This window comes from Nycticebus coucang, chromosome 22, assembly GCF_027406575.1.
Source record: "Nycticebus coucang isolate mNycCou1 chromosome 22, mNycCou1.pri, whole genome shotgun sequence".
NCBI lineage: Eukaryota > Metazoa > Chordata > Mammalia > Primates > Lorisidae > Nycticebus > Nycticebus coucang.
Window position 1 is genome coordinate 35,931,263 of NC_069801.1, and position 17,076 is coordinate 35,948,338.

The window sequence follows — 17,076 nt, forward strand, 5'->3', positions numbered from 1 at the left end:
CTGTCCTAGTCTTCTGGGGAGATCAGGAAGATGTTTGAGAAGAAGCCACAGAGCAAAGCCTGAGTGGGAGTTTGCCTGGCCAGGAGTGTGGGAAGAGAAGCAATGCAGAGAATATGGCCAGAGGTGGTTTGGGATGGAGTCATGGGGGTGGCAGGAGGCCATGCTGGCGTGATTAGTCAGTGGGAACCAGATCCTGAGGCACCTCGAATACCCAGGAACTTGGCACTAGTCTCCCAGTGGAGTGTCTGTGTTGGTAGTCCAGCTCAGAAGGCTCCTGTGCTCCCCTGCGACTTAGTGACTTTGGTGACCTCAAAAGATGTGAAAGAAAAGCAATGCCAATCCCCACTGATGGTCTGGAGGCTCAGGTTCCCTCCATATCTGTATGCAGTGGCAGCCTCAGGGGATGTAGGTAGCTTAGCAGGGAGATAGAGGTCTTTTAACTTACCACAATAAACCCCAAGCTTCCCAGGGCAGACTGATGGATGAAGGAAAAAAGGAATGCAACACCAAAAGTACTCCAAAACCTGATTTATTGGAGGGTTGCAGTGGATCAGGCAAAGAACAATGTTAAGGATCGGGCCTCCGGTCACCCAGCCCCTCCCCCGGCTGTCCTTTCCTCACTCCTCCATTCTGGGCCAGGGTAGGGTTGAGCTGGGACTGGGAGTATAGTGGGAAGCCCCCGCCCCCCAGCAGGAGAAGGCGCTTCCCTGAGGTGGGGTGGGGAAGAAGGCAGCAAGCAAGTCATCCTAGCATCCGGCACAGGCAGCGTAGGCACAGATCTCACATGTGCTCGGGTCCTCAGCGATGCCCTCTGGACAAGAAAGATGAGCCTTGTGAGAGCCAGTTTCTCCTCTCTCAGACCCCCTTGCCTCCTTTTAGCCAAAGCTTGGACATCTGCCACCCAGCCCCCAGGAGAATCCCTACAGGTGCGTCCTCTCTGACCCACAGGGCTTTTCACCCCAAACCAGGGCACGTGGATAGCTCAAGCCAGTGACCTGAGATCCTACCCAGAAAGGAGATACAGCTAAGACCAGATGGACCAGGCACAGTGCTACCACCCACCTGTCAGAATGAAAACTTTCCTAAAGCCTCACCTGTTACAACTTAAAATTATTTGGAGTGCATAACAGATCCACCAATCAGAGCCAAGGTCCCTAGTCTCACCAATCAGAGACAAATCCCTCCTCAGACTCCTACCAATGAGAGCACACTATTCCTCAAGAGCCACCAATCAGAGAATTCCCTGAGCCCCGCCAATCAGAGAGGAGGCTGCTTACCCAATCTCTGAAGTATCTCCTCAGCGTTTGGCTCCTTGCACAGAGGTTTGAGTTCTTCCGGAAACATCGGGTTGTTACACACTTCGGGGACCACAGATTCACCAGGCGTGGGTTCAAGCTTCCTGAGTTTCCCAGCTCTGGGCTCCTGGAGCTCCCGGAGGTCTTTGAGTTTCTTCACTGACTCCAAAGGAAAGGAGAAATCTCCATCCTGAAAGGGACAGCCAGAGCACATGGGCCAGGTGCCACCTGCTTCCCGGCTGTGCCCCTTCAGGCGGCCCTCAAAAGCACCTTTGTGGCATACGGGAACAGAAACTCCACTGTGGGGCACTGTAGGGGCAGAGCTCGAGCCTCCAATCCTGGTTTTGCTCTGTGACCCTGGGTGCTTTGGAAGCCACAGGCTCTGCATGTGGTATGAGGAATGAAGAAATCCCCAGGGATACAACAGGTGCCTCACAAGTAGGAGCCAGTGTGCTGTTTTTAGGGTGAGGTGCAGGCACCAGCACCCAGGCATCACAGCTCCACCTGGCCACACCAAGGTTGTCTTCCCCACCTCAGGGTAGTTCTGGCTGATTACTGGGCCCCCTCCACCCTGACCTAGTTTTTGTTTGAGAAGCAATAAAGGGCCGCCAGGGGCATGGCTCTGCTAGACAGCAGGCCCCTGCTGGGTGCCAGCCTGTCCATATGATTCCTGGGAGCCAGATGGTGCTCTGGCTGAACACAGAACATGGGAGTAAGGGCTGGATTTGAACGTAGCTCCTTCCAAGCTGTGTACCCATGGCCTGTTACAGAACCTCCCTGAGGCTCAGTTTGCCTCCTATGGAAATGAAACCAATAATTCCATCCTCCCAGGGTGATGATGGGGCAGCAGCAAAGTACTAGAGGAGGAGCCTGCACCTGAGAGGCCCTCAGTAAATTGGCTTTTCCCAAGGCAAGGAAACCCCTTGCCTTGGAAGACCCCAAAGGAAGAGACCCCAAATGGGTCTCTTCTCTCTACCTAGCATTCTTTTTCCTCCAAATTTGAAGAGTTAAAAAAGGCATATGTGTTAGGACTGAGAAAGGGGTCCCTGATGAAGGACAAGCCTCAGAAGGCCCCCCACTCAAGCCCCAAAGTAGGGGTGCTCTTTCAGGGGATAGGCCCTGGGTGCTGGAGGCAGCGAGCTGGATGGGCTGAGGGAGGGACTCACCTGCACAATGACCCCCTCTGCCATGGAAGCCCAGGCTCCCAGGAGGCAGAATGCAGACAGCAGGAAGGTGTTCATGGTAGTGGTGTCAAGGAGAGAGGGTGGCTGGTTGGATGCCAGGGGGAAACAGTGAGACTTTTAAAGAGGGCAGGGTTACTGAGTAACCCAGGAGCCCTTGTCAGTCTCATCTGCTCACCTGTTAGCTCTCATCAGATAAGGCTGAAGGCAGCCCTGGGAGATAAGAGCCTGGCAGGGTTCAGCCACTCTCTGGGAACCCCCTTTGACCCACAGCTGGACTGGGTCCTTCATTCATTCACCAGCCATGTGCATTTGCTAATGACTTTCCTGGACCCATTTGTGCTGGGGTGGATATGCAGACCCTGCCCTTAAGGGAGCCCCAGACCCAGACCTGTGGCCTCTCTCAAGGGGAAGGTCTGCATATCCAAGATGGCTAGGGTGAGGGTGTGTGACAGGGCTGCACTGGGGCAGGGGAGCCTTGAGGGGCCACCTCACACACCCTGGGCAGGGCAGTTCAGGAGGGTTTCCTTAAGGGGGGGGTCATGCTAGTGCTAAACCTGGAGAATGGGTGGAAATTTTCCCAGGGAAGGGGCATTCAGGACAACTAAGAAGTGAGACAGGCCTGGAATATAATTCAGACCAGAGGAGTAGAGAGGGATGAAGTGATTCCAAAGGCAGAGCTGAAGCGCAGACGGGCAGGTGCCAGGCTTGGCTACTATGAACTGAATTTAAATCCCACCTACTGCTCCCTTGTCATGTATTGTGAACTTGAACATGTTTTCCCTTCTCTGAATGTCCTGGTCCCTTTTGTTTTCTGTGGGGAATCAACAATACCCACCTCATGGGGTAAGTATTATTGTTTTTAGGATTAAGCAAGGTTCTTAAAATCCTCATCTGAGTGCCTGGCACACAGAAGGCGCGCGGTAGAAAGCCATTCGGTTATTATTATTAGCAGCTACACCTGGTCCCCTGATGAACCCCTGCCTGTCTGACCCACAGCATGTCCTCATCTTGTACTGGCTCCACTGTCCTGCCTGTCCTTTGACCTAGAATGAACTCCCCCACCCTTGGGGCCCCCTGGCTCTGAAGATACAGTCCCTTGTTGGGTGGGATTATGTGATGTGTGCCTGTGCCTCTCTGGGCCAGGTGTGTTCATTGAGCTGTTGTGAGTGGGGCTCCCCACTACGTCAGAGAAAAGGGAGCCCTGGAACCTTCGCTTTCTACTCTGCAAACCTGGCTGGATGCCAGGACAGCTCAGGGGCGGGGAGTTGGGGTGGGATGGGATCCCTGGGTAGGGAGAGTCAACACTGAGGAGCTGCAGGGAGCACCTGCGGAGAGGGGCGGGGAACACTCAGAGAAAAGCGGGACTTTCCTCCCCTCTCTGGGGTATGTGTGTGTGAGTGTCTGTGAAGGTGTGTGTATTTACTCTAAGATGTGTGTTTTGAGTACACCAAGATGTGTGCATGTGTGTGTGTGCACACTGAGAGTGTGTGCATGTGTGTGTGCCGAGGCCTGCATATATACCCTAAGGTGTGTGTGCACACTGAGGGTGTGTGTGTGCCGAGGCCTGTATATATACGCTGACGTGTGTGTGCACACTGAGGAGCGTATGTGTATTGATGTATGTGTGTTTGTGTGTATACTGAGTGGTGTGTATGTACAGTGAGGTGTGTATATCTGTGTACACTAAGGTGTGCATGTATGCTAAGGGGTGTGAGTTTTATGTGTGCACTGAAGTTCGTGTTTCTGTGCATACTGAGGTGTGTGTATACACAGAGGTGTGTGTGTGTCCTCTGAGGTCTGCATGCAGCTCATCCTGCCACATGGTGGCCCTGCTGGCTTGTGCAGGCTGGAAATGGCTGGGGAATGCTAGGACAGGAAGGGGCTGGAGAGGCTGCATGGACAGGGGTGCTCAGGAAAGGAGCAGTGATCAGGTGGAGTGGGGCCCTAAAGGGAGATTAGAAGGACAGTTAAGGCTTGCAGGTTGTGACACTCCAGATGGAGACGCTCAGGAGCTCTGCATGGTCTGGCAGGACTGGAGCTGGGCTAAGACCAGGACAAGGCTGATGTAACAGGTAGTGGTAGGGCTCAGTGAGGCTTCAAGTTGGGGTCTGGATTCAGGTCAGAAATGGAGTGGAGCAAGGTTGGGGAGGGGTGAGTGCCTAGGGTGGGCTTGTACATGGGGGTGCAAGAGGGACAGGAGGCTGGTCTGGGCTAAGGGAAGGCTTCCCTGGCAGGATTAGAACTGCAGTTGGTTTGCAGCTAAAACTGGAGGTGTGGTTGGGGTTGGGTTTATGATGGGGGTGGGTCTGGGTTTAAGTATGAGGCTAAAGCTGGGTTGGGATTTGATTTAGCATTAAGGTTGGGGTTTGGTGGGGCTGCTAGGCTGAAGGAGCCCTTTTTCTGACTCTATGGTTTTTCAGTCTTTCCCACTTCTAAGGTGTGGAAGGATTAAGGGTGAAGGGTAAAGGTGGGTTTTGGTCCCCAATGCCACTTCCTCCCATAGCTCCCGGCCAGGGCCTGCCTGGTAAGGCAGAGGTGGGGAGTTTCGGAGTGATGTCCCTCCAGGCAGTGGGAAGAAGGAAGTGGCCCTTAGGTGTTGCCCTTTGGGTCCTGCCCTACCCAACCCCACCTCTGACATCTACCCTGGGAAACAGAAACCAACACCCCTTCCTTTGTTCTACCCCTACCCCAGCTGGGACCCAGCTGTGGGTTCAGGTTCCCTCTATCTTCTCTAGAGTACCTGGGACCTCAGAAGCCTGCACTGAAGCTTCTGGAAGCTGGATCTTGAGATCCTACCAGGACTTCAAGGTTCCTGGCCCCAGGCCCACACCTTGAGTGCTCAGGCCTTGGTCCCAGCCCCCCAACCCCTCATTATTCCCATCTGAAACTGTTTGGGTTTCCATTCCCCAGGACCACCTCCTTTGACAAACTCTTGCTGTCTGCATCTTTCCAGCCACCCCAGCTTGACTACCTGTCTGATGCCTGGAAACCCATCAGCAGCCTCTGCTGAGCCCTCCATCTAGAAAGCAGACCAGGAAGTAGTGGCCCAAGCCTGGGGTTCTGCAGGCTACGGAGCTCAGGCTATGGACCCTGTGTTTGGATCCAGCTCCATCATCAAAAAGCTGCATGATCTCTCTGAGCCTCAGCTTCTGCATCTGGAAAGTGAAGACAATAACGGCTACATGGCAAAATTTGGATTTTCTAGAAAAATTTTCTGATCAACACCCACCCCAGCAAGCCTGGGTTAGGACCATTTCCACTCCTGTGTGCCCCACCAGTCCCTATAGCTTTATGATCATAAAACTGACTCTGCTGTCTGTCTTGCCCACTGCTCTGAGTGCTGCTTAAAACAGGGACTGTTATTCCCCATTGCTGAGGCCCCAGTGCTCACAAGATCTGTCTCTTAGTGGAGCCGCTAAGTTGGTGACGGATTAAGAAGGTTGTAGTGTGGGGGCAGTGCCTGTGGCTTAGTGGGTAGGGCGCCAGCCCAATATACCCAGGGTGGTAGGTTTGAACCCCACCCCAGCCATCAGTGGCAACTGCAACAAAAAATAGCTGGTGTTGTGGCAGGTGCCTGTAGTCCCAGCTACTCGGGAAGCCGAGGCAAGAGAATCACTTAAGCCCAAGAGTTGGAGGTTACTGTGAGCTGTGATGCCACAGCACTCTATCAAGGGTGACAAAATAGGACTCTGTCTCAAAAAAGAAGGTTGTAGTGTATGTCATAGTCAACACATTAACAGCAGCAAGTCTCACTCTACACGGGCTCTGGGCTAAACACTTTATGAGTGTGGAAACCTAACTTTCTCCTAAAAGCCTGGCCATCCTCACCCCACTGCTGGCTCTGCCCTGCTGTTGGGTAGCCCTCTGGTCTCTGTGAGGACAGTTATGCTGCCCCTTTAGGCCAACAGGTTGCTTAACTCTTCTGTTAGGTGACTTCATTGTAGTTCTAGTGTGTGCATCAAAGTTGGGTCTCCCGGAGTTTAGTCCTCCCAGGCCTGGCTCCACTTCGCTGAAGGCCTGGAGGTCTAGTCTGACCTTCGTAGGAAGGCCTGAAGACTTTAATACTGTCCTGTGTAACCTTGAAAAGATGTGGCTCACAGTTCACAGCCTTCCTATCCTGCTTGTAAGTGTATCTTGGAGGGTTTCTATGAGAATCCAGAACTTCCTGAGGCAGACATTACAATGTATGCAAACTTCTTAACAGCTCTGGGAATATGTAAGAAATAGCTGCATAACTTCATTTTATAGATGGGTAAACCAAGATGAGAGAGGTAAAGGAACCACAACTTGCCCAAAGGTGCATACAGGGTTGCCATGTATGGTTGTATGTGTTGTGCACTGCACAAGGGCACCCAGCCAACAGAGAGCATAAGTGTGAACACAAATGTGAAGCTACCTCAGCCTAGAGGAAGGCACAGTATTTCATAATCATTGCCAGGTAAACTTGGGGACAGCTTTAATCCCAAAGCTACTAATGCCAGAACACAATCTAGTTTTCTCAAATGCCTAAGAAAAGCCTAAACTTCTTTTCAGTCCATTCCATAGCTCCTACACTGTTCTGCTGATCCCAAGCTCCCACCCTTTTACTCCATTTAGGGAAAGGGAAGAAAAAAGGAGTGGCTGCTGAGTCAGGCCCTGTAAGGTAGGTCAGTGAAGCCCATCTTAGAGAGGAGGAAACTGAGGCTCCCAGAAAGAGAATGCTCAATGTCACAGAGAAAGTGGATGGCCAAGTTGGGATTTGAAGTCTGCCAGCTTAAGCCCAAGTCCAGGCTTAGGTGGAGGGATCCCTCCCTCCCCCAGGACCCAGGTGGGCCAGCGCTTTCCCTTGATGCTCCAGGGGTACAGCTGGGGAGTGGACAAAGGGTGTGTCTGGCTGTTTGCTTAGCAGTGTCATCTCACATCCCATGGCCTGGCTCCATTCACCACCTGCTCCCTACCCAATGGGACAGCAGCTGCCACCTCCTCCTCCTCCAGACCCCCACCTGCTGTGGGCATTGACCGCCAAGGCAACCTACCACAACCTTCCCTGTCCACAGAGAGGACCCCACCACCACCCCCAGAGGCCACACGCTAGATGAAGGGCAGGAGGCAGCAACAAACTCTCTGGGGCTCTGCAGAGAGCATGCTAGGAGCTGAAGGACGGACAAACCTGGAGTCTCTGGTTCTCCTACAGCCAGGTCAGAGAGTGTTTGCCAGATGACATGGCATGTGAAATGGGCCTTAACCAATGAGAAGATCTGGCCCCTTGGGGACAGGAACTGCAAGGCTGAGGCAAGGTGGCAGGAAGCACAGAGGGGAAGGGTGGGTGGGTGGGGGGAAGCAGAGTGTTGAGAAGGCTGTGGGTAAGCAGCCCAGAGAAGGCGGCTTTAAATTCTGGGTTAAGTAGTTTTGCCTTTAGCCTGGTGACCATGGGAGCCCTGGGAGCTTTAGAGCAGGGGAGATCACAATACAGCCATGACTCAGAAAGAGCACCAGGTGTTGATGTCAATAGTGGACTGCTTAAAGTGGCGGCTGCACTAAGCCAGGAGAGAAGGGTGCATCCACCCTGGCAATGCTCCAGGAGTGCAAAGGGTGGATCAGGAGGATAGTGTGGCAGGGGAATCAGCTGGTTTTGGCAACTAGGCAGTGGATGGAAGACAGGCACTCCTTGTGACCCAGTATGTGCCAGGGCCTATGCTGGCTGCTTTCCATCTATCTTCACACTGATGGTCTCATTAACACTTTGAGGTAAGGTGTTAATGTCAACCTCATTTCACAGATGAACAAACTGAGGCTCAGAGAGGGTGCTGTCTTGCCAAAACACAATTCTAAGTCCTTTTACTCCAAAGTCTGCATTCTTCCCATTGCTTCAAATACTTTGCCAGCCTTTGGGGTCTGCAGGGAACTGCCCAACCATAGAGCAGCTTCTGGTGTGGCAAGGGAGCCTTGCACTGGGCAGGGCAGGGCTGTCAGGGGCAGAAGAAGGTATAGATCTGGGGCCCAGCTCAGAGGGATAGGGTAGGGAGAAGGTGACAATGGTAAGGCAGGGACATGAGAAAACAAAAGACCTCATCTGTATCAGTCTTGCAGGGTCTAACCTTGACAGTACCTGTGACCCCCAGCTCAACCAGGCAAATGTCTCCCAGGACATGGGCCCTTGCGGCAGAGGTGGCTACTAAGTTCCCAGATTTGAGTGAAGAACCAGCTCCTTGTCTATTGTCTGCAGATTATGAGCTGACACAGATACACAAAAGCCTAGTCACAACCACACAGGTGAAAAGTCACATACCCAGCCACACGGTCAATCACACAAGCACAAAGTCTTGTGCTCACATGCAGTCTCTCACACACACAGTCACACAAGCTTATGCACACAGACCTGTTCACACAGAACCAGGGCACTGTGCCAGGAAGGCCTCTGCCTATGGACGTCACTCGGGCGTGGGAAGGGTAAGAAGTGTCCTCAGACATCTTTATTGCCATTTTCTGGGATGGGGAGTTGCCTCTCTGATCTCTGGGGGCTGCATTGTGAGAGGGGCGTGTTCATCCGCAGTGACGTCAGCTCAGGCCTGGCTCTGGGGTGGGGTGGAATGACTTGAGGAAAGTCAAGGGCACACAGCGAGTGTTGTGGAACAGACTCATGGGAAGAGCAGGTGTATGACTTGAAGAAGGTCAAGGGCACACAGGGAGTGTTGTAGAAGAGCCTCATGGGAAGAATAGGTGTGACTAAGGTGGACTCCTGTCCTCCTGCCAACCTATCACAGGCTGTGGCCTTGGGCAAATCAATTCCCTTCTCTGAATGGCAATGTCCAGCAGTAAAAGGTAATGGCATCAGCCTCATAGGGCAGTTTGGGTGTGCTAACTCAGATAATGGCCATCAAGTGCCGGGCAGGGACATGGCAGATGGCGGCAATAATCATAACATTTGTGATGGTCAAAGAAGTCAGTGTATGAGCATACAGAGACAAGGCCTGCTTGGGCTCAGAGGCAGGGCTGGGGAGGACAAGGGTAGATGCCCAGTAGCACGGAGTATGGCTGGCTGGACCACAGCCTTCTCCACGCCTGCTGAAACAATGCCAGTGCCTGTTCTCAGGTGGCCACAGAAGAAAAAGGAACAGAGCCTCAGAATTTGGGATTCGATGGTGGGGCATCCTGTCCTCACTCAAACGGAGTAGGGGAGCAGTAAAGCACCAAGAGGCCTGGAGTGAGGCTGCAAGCTCAGAGGCAGCTCTGCAGTGGGCCCCACCAATGTGTTTGCTTCTGAGAACTAGAGGGACTCCTTGGCTTTCTCCAGCAAGCTCAGTCATGGGAGGAGAGAGGAACAGATTCTAAGGGCTGTCTGCTGGGATCCCTACCATCCAGCAGGGGATCACAGAGAAAGGGAGCAGAGCATCAGCTGGCAAGGAGAGAAGACACACAGCTGGCGGATCCACCCTCTGGTGGCCACAGATGCTCACTGCACCTCATGGCAGCACAGCTTCTGCTTAATTTATTTATTTTTTTAATTAAATCATAACTGTATACATTGATATGATCATGGGGCATCATACAATGTAGAATGTAAATGTTTTGGCACAGTAACTGAGATAACGCCGGAAAGGCTATGTTAACCACTGTGATAAAAATCTGTCAAATGGTTTATGAAGCTTCTGCTTAATTTAGTTCCGCCTGGCCGCTCAGGACCCGAGACTGATAGTGTGGCGATGAGTGCAGATGTTGGGGCAGGACAGCCTATATTTGAATCCCAGCTCTACTGCTGCTATTACTCTTATAACCTCTCCCACTTCCAGGCTGCATGACCTTGGGCAAATTGACAGTAACACTGTTTACCACACATAAGTAATATGAAGTAACAAGTACTTGATGAAGGGTAGCTAACTGTCCAAGTCTCCACTTCTGGGGTCAGTGTTGCTTAGGGGCACTGCAGGAGAGTTGATGGTTGAAGCCAGCAATGATCAGGGGTTAAGTTCTGATTCTGTTGTAACCAATTACCAAGTTTGTGTTTTTGCAGATGTTGACTAGTCAGATATATCAAGGGAGGAGTACAAGGAGGTTAAGTTCAGAATCACCTGAAAATCCTCCGGGAAGGCACCACTTTGTGGAAAAACATGTCTCAATAAGCCCAACATGGCTAGTTTTTCTAGTTCTTGATTATCATCTTTTGAGTGTCAGATGAAGCAGCTTGCTTGACCCTTTTGGCAATTTTGTGCAAAACAGGCATATCTTTATCTGCTGGAATCATACTTAGTGAGGAGAGGTTCATGCAGAGAGGTACATGGGAGCCAGTATTAGTTATAATCTCAGATTCGAGTCTTCCATCTCACACTCACTCAGGGGCACATGACCATCACAAGTGGATAGATACTGCACTGTAATATTACTGAAAATTTTCATTCTTCCTCTTTTTAGCCAACTGTGTATAATTGGATTTGCATGCTTTGAATGCATTTAGGATGCAACTCCACTGTGCCTTACCTCTCTGAAGCTGTTTCTTCTTTTGTAAAATGAAGTAGTAGCAGTACTACATCATGAGGTCATTGTGTTTATCAAATAAGACAATGTGTGTAAGAATTTTAAACTGCCAGGTAAATGATGTTCTTCATTCCCCTTCCCCAAATTCTCAAACTAGCTGTGTGACTTTTGAACAAATTGCTTCCCACTCTGGGTCTCAATGTTATCAACAACAAAATGTGTGAGTGCTATTAGATGATTTCTAAGATCCCTTCTAGCTTGAAGCTTTTAGGATAGTTTTGTGACTGCATTTGGATGCAGTCAAGTCTTTAATGAATGCTAACTGATGCTTACATGGTTTTTCCAGTATGGCTTTACCCACAGATAAGGGTCACATTTATAAACAGCAGCCACACACTCCTTAATGATTATACATGCATCTTAATGACATTTACTTTTTTTCATCTGATCAGCAGAGGAGCAACTCACACATCAAAAGGTGACCAGATTTGACTACGCCCCTACTACAGTCCTTCAAAGACACTGTTAATGACCAAAACTTACCTGTGATGAGAGTAAAGCACAGCCTTCCCTCTACCGGACACACATAAACTGGGTGGATAATCACTATCTCTGGATTTGGGAAAATTCCTCTTTTTAGAAAGCAGTCTTTAGAAAGACTGAATTATCCCAGTCGTCTACTACATTGGTGAGGAGGGGTGGGGGGGGGAGAGGAGATGAAGTGGGAGAGAAGTAGTATCAGTGGAAATACCTTCCCTTGTCTGTCCAGGGCCCTTTGAAGACTCAACTTAATAGCCCATATGCACTTCAAGGTTTTCCTAAACCATTTCCCCAATTCCCAGCACAGCTGACTCTGCACTGCAAGAATCTTCCCTTGCCTGGGCATACATTCTGGGTAGCCTCTCTGGACAGTTTCACTAGGCTGGGATCTGCTATCTGTCCTGGGCAAGTCTGTGCTCCCTCATGGAAGTAACAGTGGCCTCCTTATCTTTGGATTTCTCATAGGAGGGCTTTACACAGAATATGTGCTCAGCAATTAAAAAAAAAAAAAAAAAGCCCAGTTGGTGCCCATAGCTCAGTGGGTAGGGCGCTGGCCACATACACTGAGGCTGGTGGTTCAAACACAGCCTGGGCCAGCTAAACAACAATGACAACTGCAACAAAAAAAATAGCCAAGCATTGTGGTGGGCACCTGTAGTCCCAGCTACTTAGGAGGCTGAGGCAAGAGAATCGCTTAAGTCCAAGAGTTAGAGGTTGCTGGTGTGCTGTGATGCCATGGCACTCTACCCAGGGTGACATAGTGAGAGTCTGCCTTTAAAAAAAAAAAAATGCCCACTTTTATTTTTTGGAAATACTTTTCTGGGAAGGCAGTGCTGGGGACAAGACCGGGGGCATGAGTAGAGGTAGGGGAAGTAAGAGACTTACTAAGAGGGGGAGTAAAACAACATGACACTTGGAGCAAATGACCAGAATTCAAACCTCAGCTGTCACTCGCCAACTAAGGGATATAGACAAATTGATATACCTGTGTCTCTGCTGTTTCCATGTTTGTAAAATGAGGATCACAGTATCTACTTAGCATGGTACCTGTTACCTACTGATCACCAGTATGCTTTATGTCCCAGGTGCTATTCTACATGTTTACATATTCCAGTTTACATAATTGGCATCTTATGGTAAAGGTATTACCCACTTTGTACAGGCACTGTAAATGAGGAGAATGACAATCAAATTAGATAACTTCCCCAAGTTCTCAAACCTATCAAGATGCTTAGTAAATGACAGCAATTACAGCTGTGAGGCAGCAATCCAATGGGAAACAATCTCAAAGACCTCAACAGCTTTGGGGTCCTGGTGGTGGGATGTCTGCATCTGGACCAGCTCCAGTCCTACTCCTTCAATTGCAGCAAGTGACAAAGACCAATCGCTGTTGTAAATAGAGTTAACATAATATATTTATTTTAAGTGCCATTCATGCACATCAGTTCTGGCAGCAACAATCCTAATGACACTTGGAATATTTCTTTACAGCACTAAACAGTTACAAAGAATGGGTGCCGTTCATCATAGAGGCAAAATATGAAATCGTGCAATAGCAAAACTGTAGAAACATTAAAACACTGTCTGTCCAACAGCAGTACAGAGAGCAAGTTGTGTTTACACAAAAAGCCAATGCATTTTCATCACATATATACAATATAGATATGTACACATCACCCTCTGAATGAACAATATCAAAATACTCTATTCCATTTGAAATTATCCCCGGATTGATTCCCTCCCACTTCAAAGAACATCTGAGACAAGTATTTACAAGAAACACATGAATACATTTACATTTCAAAAACTGCCACAAATGCCAGTCGGATTATTCTCCTGGACAGAGTGCCCCCATTTGATTACATGCATTTATTATTGTTTTCCCCAAAAGTCTTCAATCAATTTAAAACTTGCTCTACATTAATACCTACCAAGTGAAATGACCACTAGAGGGACTCTCTGCACTTTATCAGGTAGCCCTGTCAGGGCAGGGCCCACAGAGAAGGCCTGTCTGAGGCTCCTCAGCCACCTGAAGAGTAGGATGGGTCTGATGAAAGCTATGCCTCCAGGGTCATTCTTGGTAAGTTTAAATTCTCATAAAAATATTGATCACTGCAAATCAGTAAATGATTGCCAAATGGGAAATTAGCTTCACACAATTTGTAAAATCATTATCAGTGGCTCTACCCAAATCACTCAGTACAAGAGATTGCATTCCAATACCCAAATTGTTTAAAGTGCGCATTGCTACCCAAGCAATTTAAACAGTTTCAAACAGTTATTTTGGTGTCTAGAAAACAGTGACTTGAGCAGACTATTGAAAATTGCCCCCCTTTTTTCAAGCTTTACTCTGCAGGCTGCCATCTCATCTTGCTCTGATCCTTCTAAGAGGGGCCAGTTGGCTGCCTTTCCAGAATCCTCTGATTTTCGTTGAACCAAGGGGCTGGAACTGAGCTTTTTCATGCCAAGCAGGATCCAAACAACAGAGAAACACAAAGCTCTTCCTTTCTCCCCAACTTCACCAGACCTTAACCATGGCTGGCTTCCCAGTGATTCATTCAAGGCAACACTCCATTAAAAAAAATACACACTTTCACACAGACACACACAATCTCTCACAAATGCACATGCATGCATGCGCACACACGCAGAAACACACAGAAACAAAGATGTTTGTTTAGTTCAAGTAGAGATTACTCAACCATAGAATCACTAAGGCTAATTAAAGTGATTTAGCATGGCTGATAGAGACCAGAAATGCTGGTGAGCAGTTATTACTCTTTGATTTAATGGAACATATTTCCCCATTAGAATTAAAAGGGTTTTTTTTTTGTCTAAACCAACTCAAAACCTATTCATTAAAAAACATCTCATTTCTTCAAGTTTTATCATTTCTTGTTTTATTATAAAACTAAAACAATCAATCCATGCAAAGTAATTGTGATATATGAAATAAAATTACTAATAAAAACCCCTAAGAGGTGGGCTGCATTTCAAAGAAAGTGACCAAACGTCATGCACACACAGACACACAGGCGAACAGAAACAACAGGCTACATAATATGGGCACCGGAGACTGAAACAAAAAAATCCACGTGTGGCTCTATCTTCCTGTCAGTGCTACCTAGATGAAAAGAATGAGTGCAGGAACTTGCTTCATCAACACTGCCCTGCTGTTCTATTGCCCAAATGAAATCTGATTCAAATTCCATAAAAATATTACTTAAATAATAAGTAATCCATAGGAATGCTAAGATAGAGAAACATACTCATATGGTAAAAGGAGTGATGATAGAGAATGACACAGTATCCCTCTGATTGTCTTGTCTGTAAACTCTTACCAAGAAAAATAATTCTGTGCTTTGAGACACATTTCCCCATAATGAACCCAACAGAGCTGAGCATTCACAGAAGGTAGCAATAAATATTAAAATAACACTTTTGAATAATAAATACATATGTGAACATGGAAGCACTGATTTGTTTAAAGACCCAAGCAATGTCCAGCTTCTAATCCATAAACAAATTTTAGACCTGTTATAATGCAGATTTAGAAAAACAGACACTGACAGGGTACAACATATACTCTATACTCCCCCAAGCATCAAAACAAATTTGGTCAGTTCTTTATGCTTCTCCGGAATAAACTGCCCCTTTGGATTGTTCGGAGAGTTTCAAAAGCTGGGTTCCTTGACTTACTAGTGTAGAACTCATTACTCACATTTCTGAAAAAGATTAAATGAGAGAAACTGGGCTTTGGAAAAATCTATTTCCTTTCAGTTCCCTACTTCAGTTAAAAGCATCCTGCAGAAAATAGCCTAACAAGGAATAAAAACTGACAATAACTTTCTTTTCAAGACATAATAATCCAATTAGAAAAACTGAAGCCTTTCAATAATTTTTATACATATATTTACACATATATGTCTATAAACTGCTTGCAGCAAAATAGGCTCTGTCTGAAAAATCAGTCTGGCACTTGTGGTTAACATCAAACTGACACAAATATGCAAAAAGCCGTCCAAATCACACAACAGTTAGGAGCTACATAGGGCAGCTGGCAGGGAGACAAACATGTAGTACTTGTTTGGATCAGATAAAAGCAGTAAGTTATCCAGCTAAAATCTTTTTGATTGTCTTCAAAAGAAATTTTGATAACATTGGTAAAGTGATTAGCAAGTTTGTTTTCTCAACTGGATTCTCTTAAACCTTTTCCTTCACTGCACAGAAAGGAAACACTGGGGTCTGGTGTCTTGCAAAAAAAGCCCTACACAATTGAATCCCAATCAAAGTCATCCTGGATGTCATCTGGAGGCAGGGAACGGCGCATCTGGAAGGCTTGGGAAGGCATCATGTGCTGCTGGTTCATGGTTCCATGATGGCCTAGAAGGAAGGAGACAGTGTTAGTAGTGACCTGGGTAGAACAGAAAGGAAGAATAAACCAACCCCTATTGAGCACTTCCTATGTGTCGGATACTCAGCACACATTATCTTATTAATCCACCTTATGCCTTCCAGTAAGTCCTCTTAAGATCCTCATTTTATAGATAAGGGAGATACGGTTTAAGAGGATGAGCAAGTTACCCAAAGTCATACAGCTAGTGGGGGGCAGAGTCAAGTCAGTTCACTTGATTTCAAAACCCACTTTCCCTTCCATATCAGGCTGCAGTAAGGAAGGCATGAAAAAAGTACTGATACAACCATTTCTTTCATAGTCTGTTCTGCTTCCAATACGTGCTTCAGTAACATGAACTGGCTCACACAAAAATGGTAAACAGGAGAATGATGGCAGTACACCAATGAAGTCACACTGGGTCACACTGAATTCTCCCCAGAAAGTTAATTTCTGTGCTACCAAGTAACAGCAAGTGAAAACATCAACACATGTAACATGGTAAACCATGGAGAAGCATGAGTGAACAATGCCCACCCTCTCCATGTGCATCTTCTTGCATCAGTTTGGCCATCTGCTCCCTGGTATCTTTTTCTTCCCATTCTTCTTTCCTTCCCTTTCTTCTCATCCTTTGCATTTTTTTTCTTTTCTTTCTTTCTTTTTTTTTTTTCACGCTCAGGCTGAAGTACAATGGCCTGCTCACACTTTCCTACAATTTTGAACTCCTGGGCTCAAGGAATCCTCCCACCTCAGCCTCTCTTAGGACTAGCCACCTCGCCTATCTAATTTTTGTATTATTATTATTTGGGGGGGCGGGTAAGAGGCAGTAGAGATGGAGTCTCACTATGTTACCAGGCTGGTCTCACAGTTCTGGGTTCAAGCAATCCTATCACCTTATCCTCCCAAAGTTCTTGGATTTCAGGTGTGAGCCAATGTGCCCGGCCTCTACCCCACAATTTCAATGCACTGGGCCCATGTATGCATATCATAACAAACCCCCTTCTAAACCAGCTTCATTTTTTTTTTTTTTAAGTAGAAACTGATATTTACTTGTAGAATTCATTCTTTTTATTAGAAATTAAGCCTATCCTTTTAAATGTTGTGGAATTTTTCATGAATTATTATTGCTTTGTTAGTACTCTAATCACAAAATTTTAAGTAGTCTTCTGCTAATCCTATTTTTTCTCATATGCCCTGAAATATTTCATTGTAG

At 47.6% G+C, this 17,076-nt stretch overlaps 2 protein-coding genes across 7 annotated transcripts in view; both read right to left on the minus strand.

Moving 5' to 3' along the window:
* Positions 1–565: 565 nt before the first annotated feature.
* Positions 566–7,669, minus strand: GUCA2A (guanylate cyclase activator 2A). The gene is made up of 4 exons (XM_053577346.1): positions 7,629–7,669; positions 2,462–2,563; positions 1,278–1,485; positions 566–811 (listed from the first exon to the last, which is right to left on the minus strand). Exons 2-4 carry the CDS (start codon positions 2,534–2,536, stop codon positions 747–749), a joined length of 348 nt encoding a protein of 115 aa, XP_053433321.1. The 5' UTR covers positions 2,537–2,563; positions 7,629–7,669; the 3' UTR covers positions 566–746.
* Positions 7,670–12,867: 5,198 nt separating this feature from the next.
* FOXJ3 (forkhead box J3) overlaps positions 12,868–17,076 on the minus strand; it is a 174,665-nt gene continuing 170,456 nt past the window's right edge. For all 6 annotated transcript variants that reach the window (XM_053576413.1, XM_053576410.1, XM_053576412.1 and 3 more), the window contains one exon: positions 12,868–15,853. In XM_053576413.1, coding sequence (XP_053432388.1) covers positions 15,738–15,853 — 116 coding nt within the window. In that variant the 3' untranslated portion in view covers positions 12,868–15,737. The remainder of the gene's footprint in view (positions 15,854–17,076) is intronic.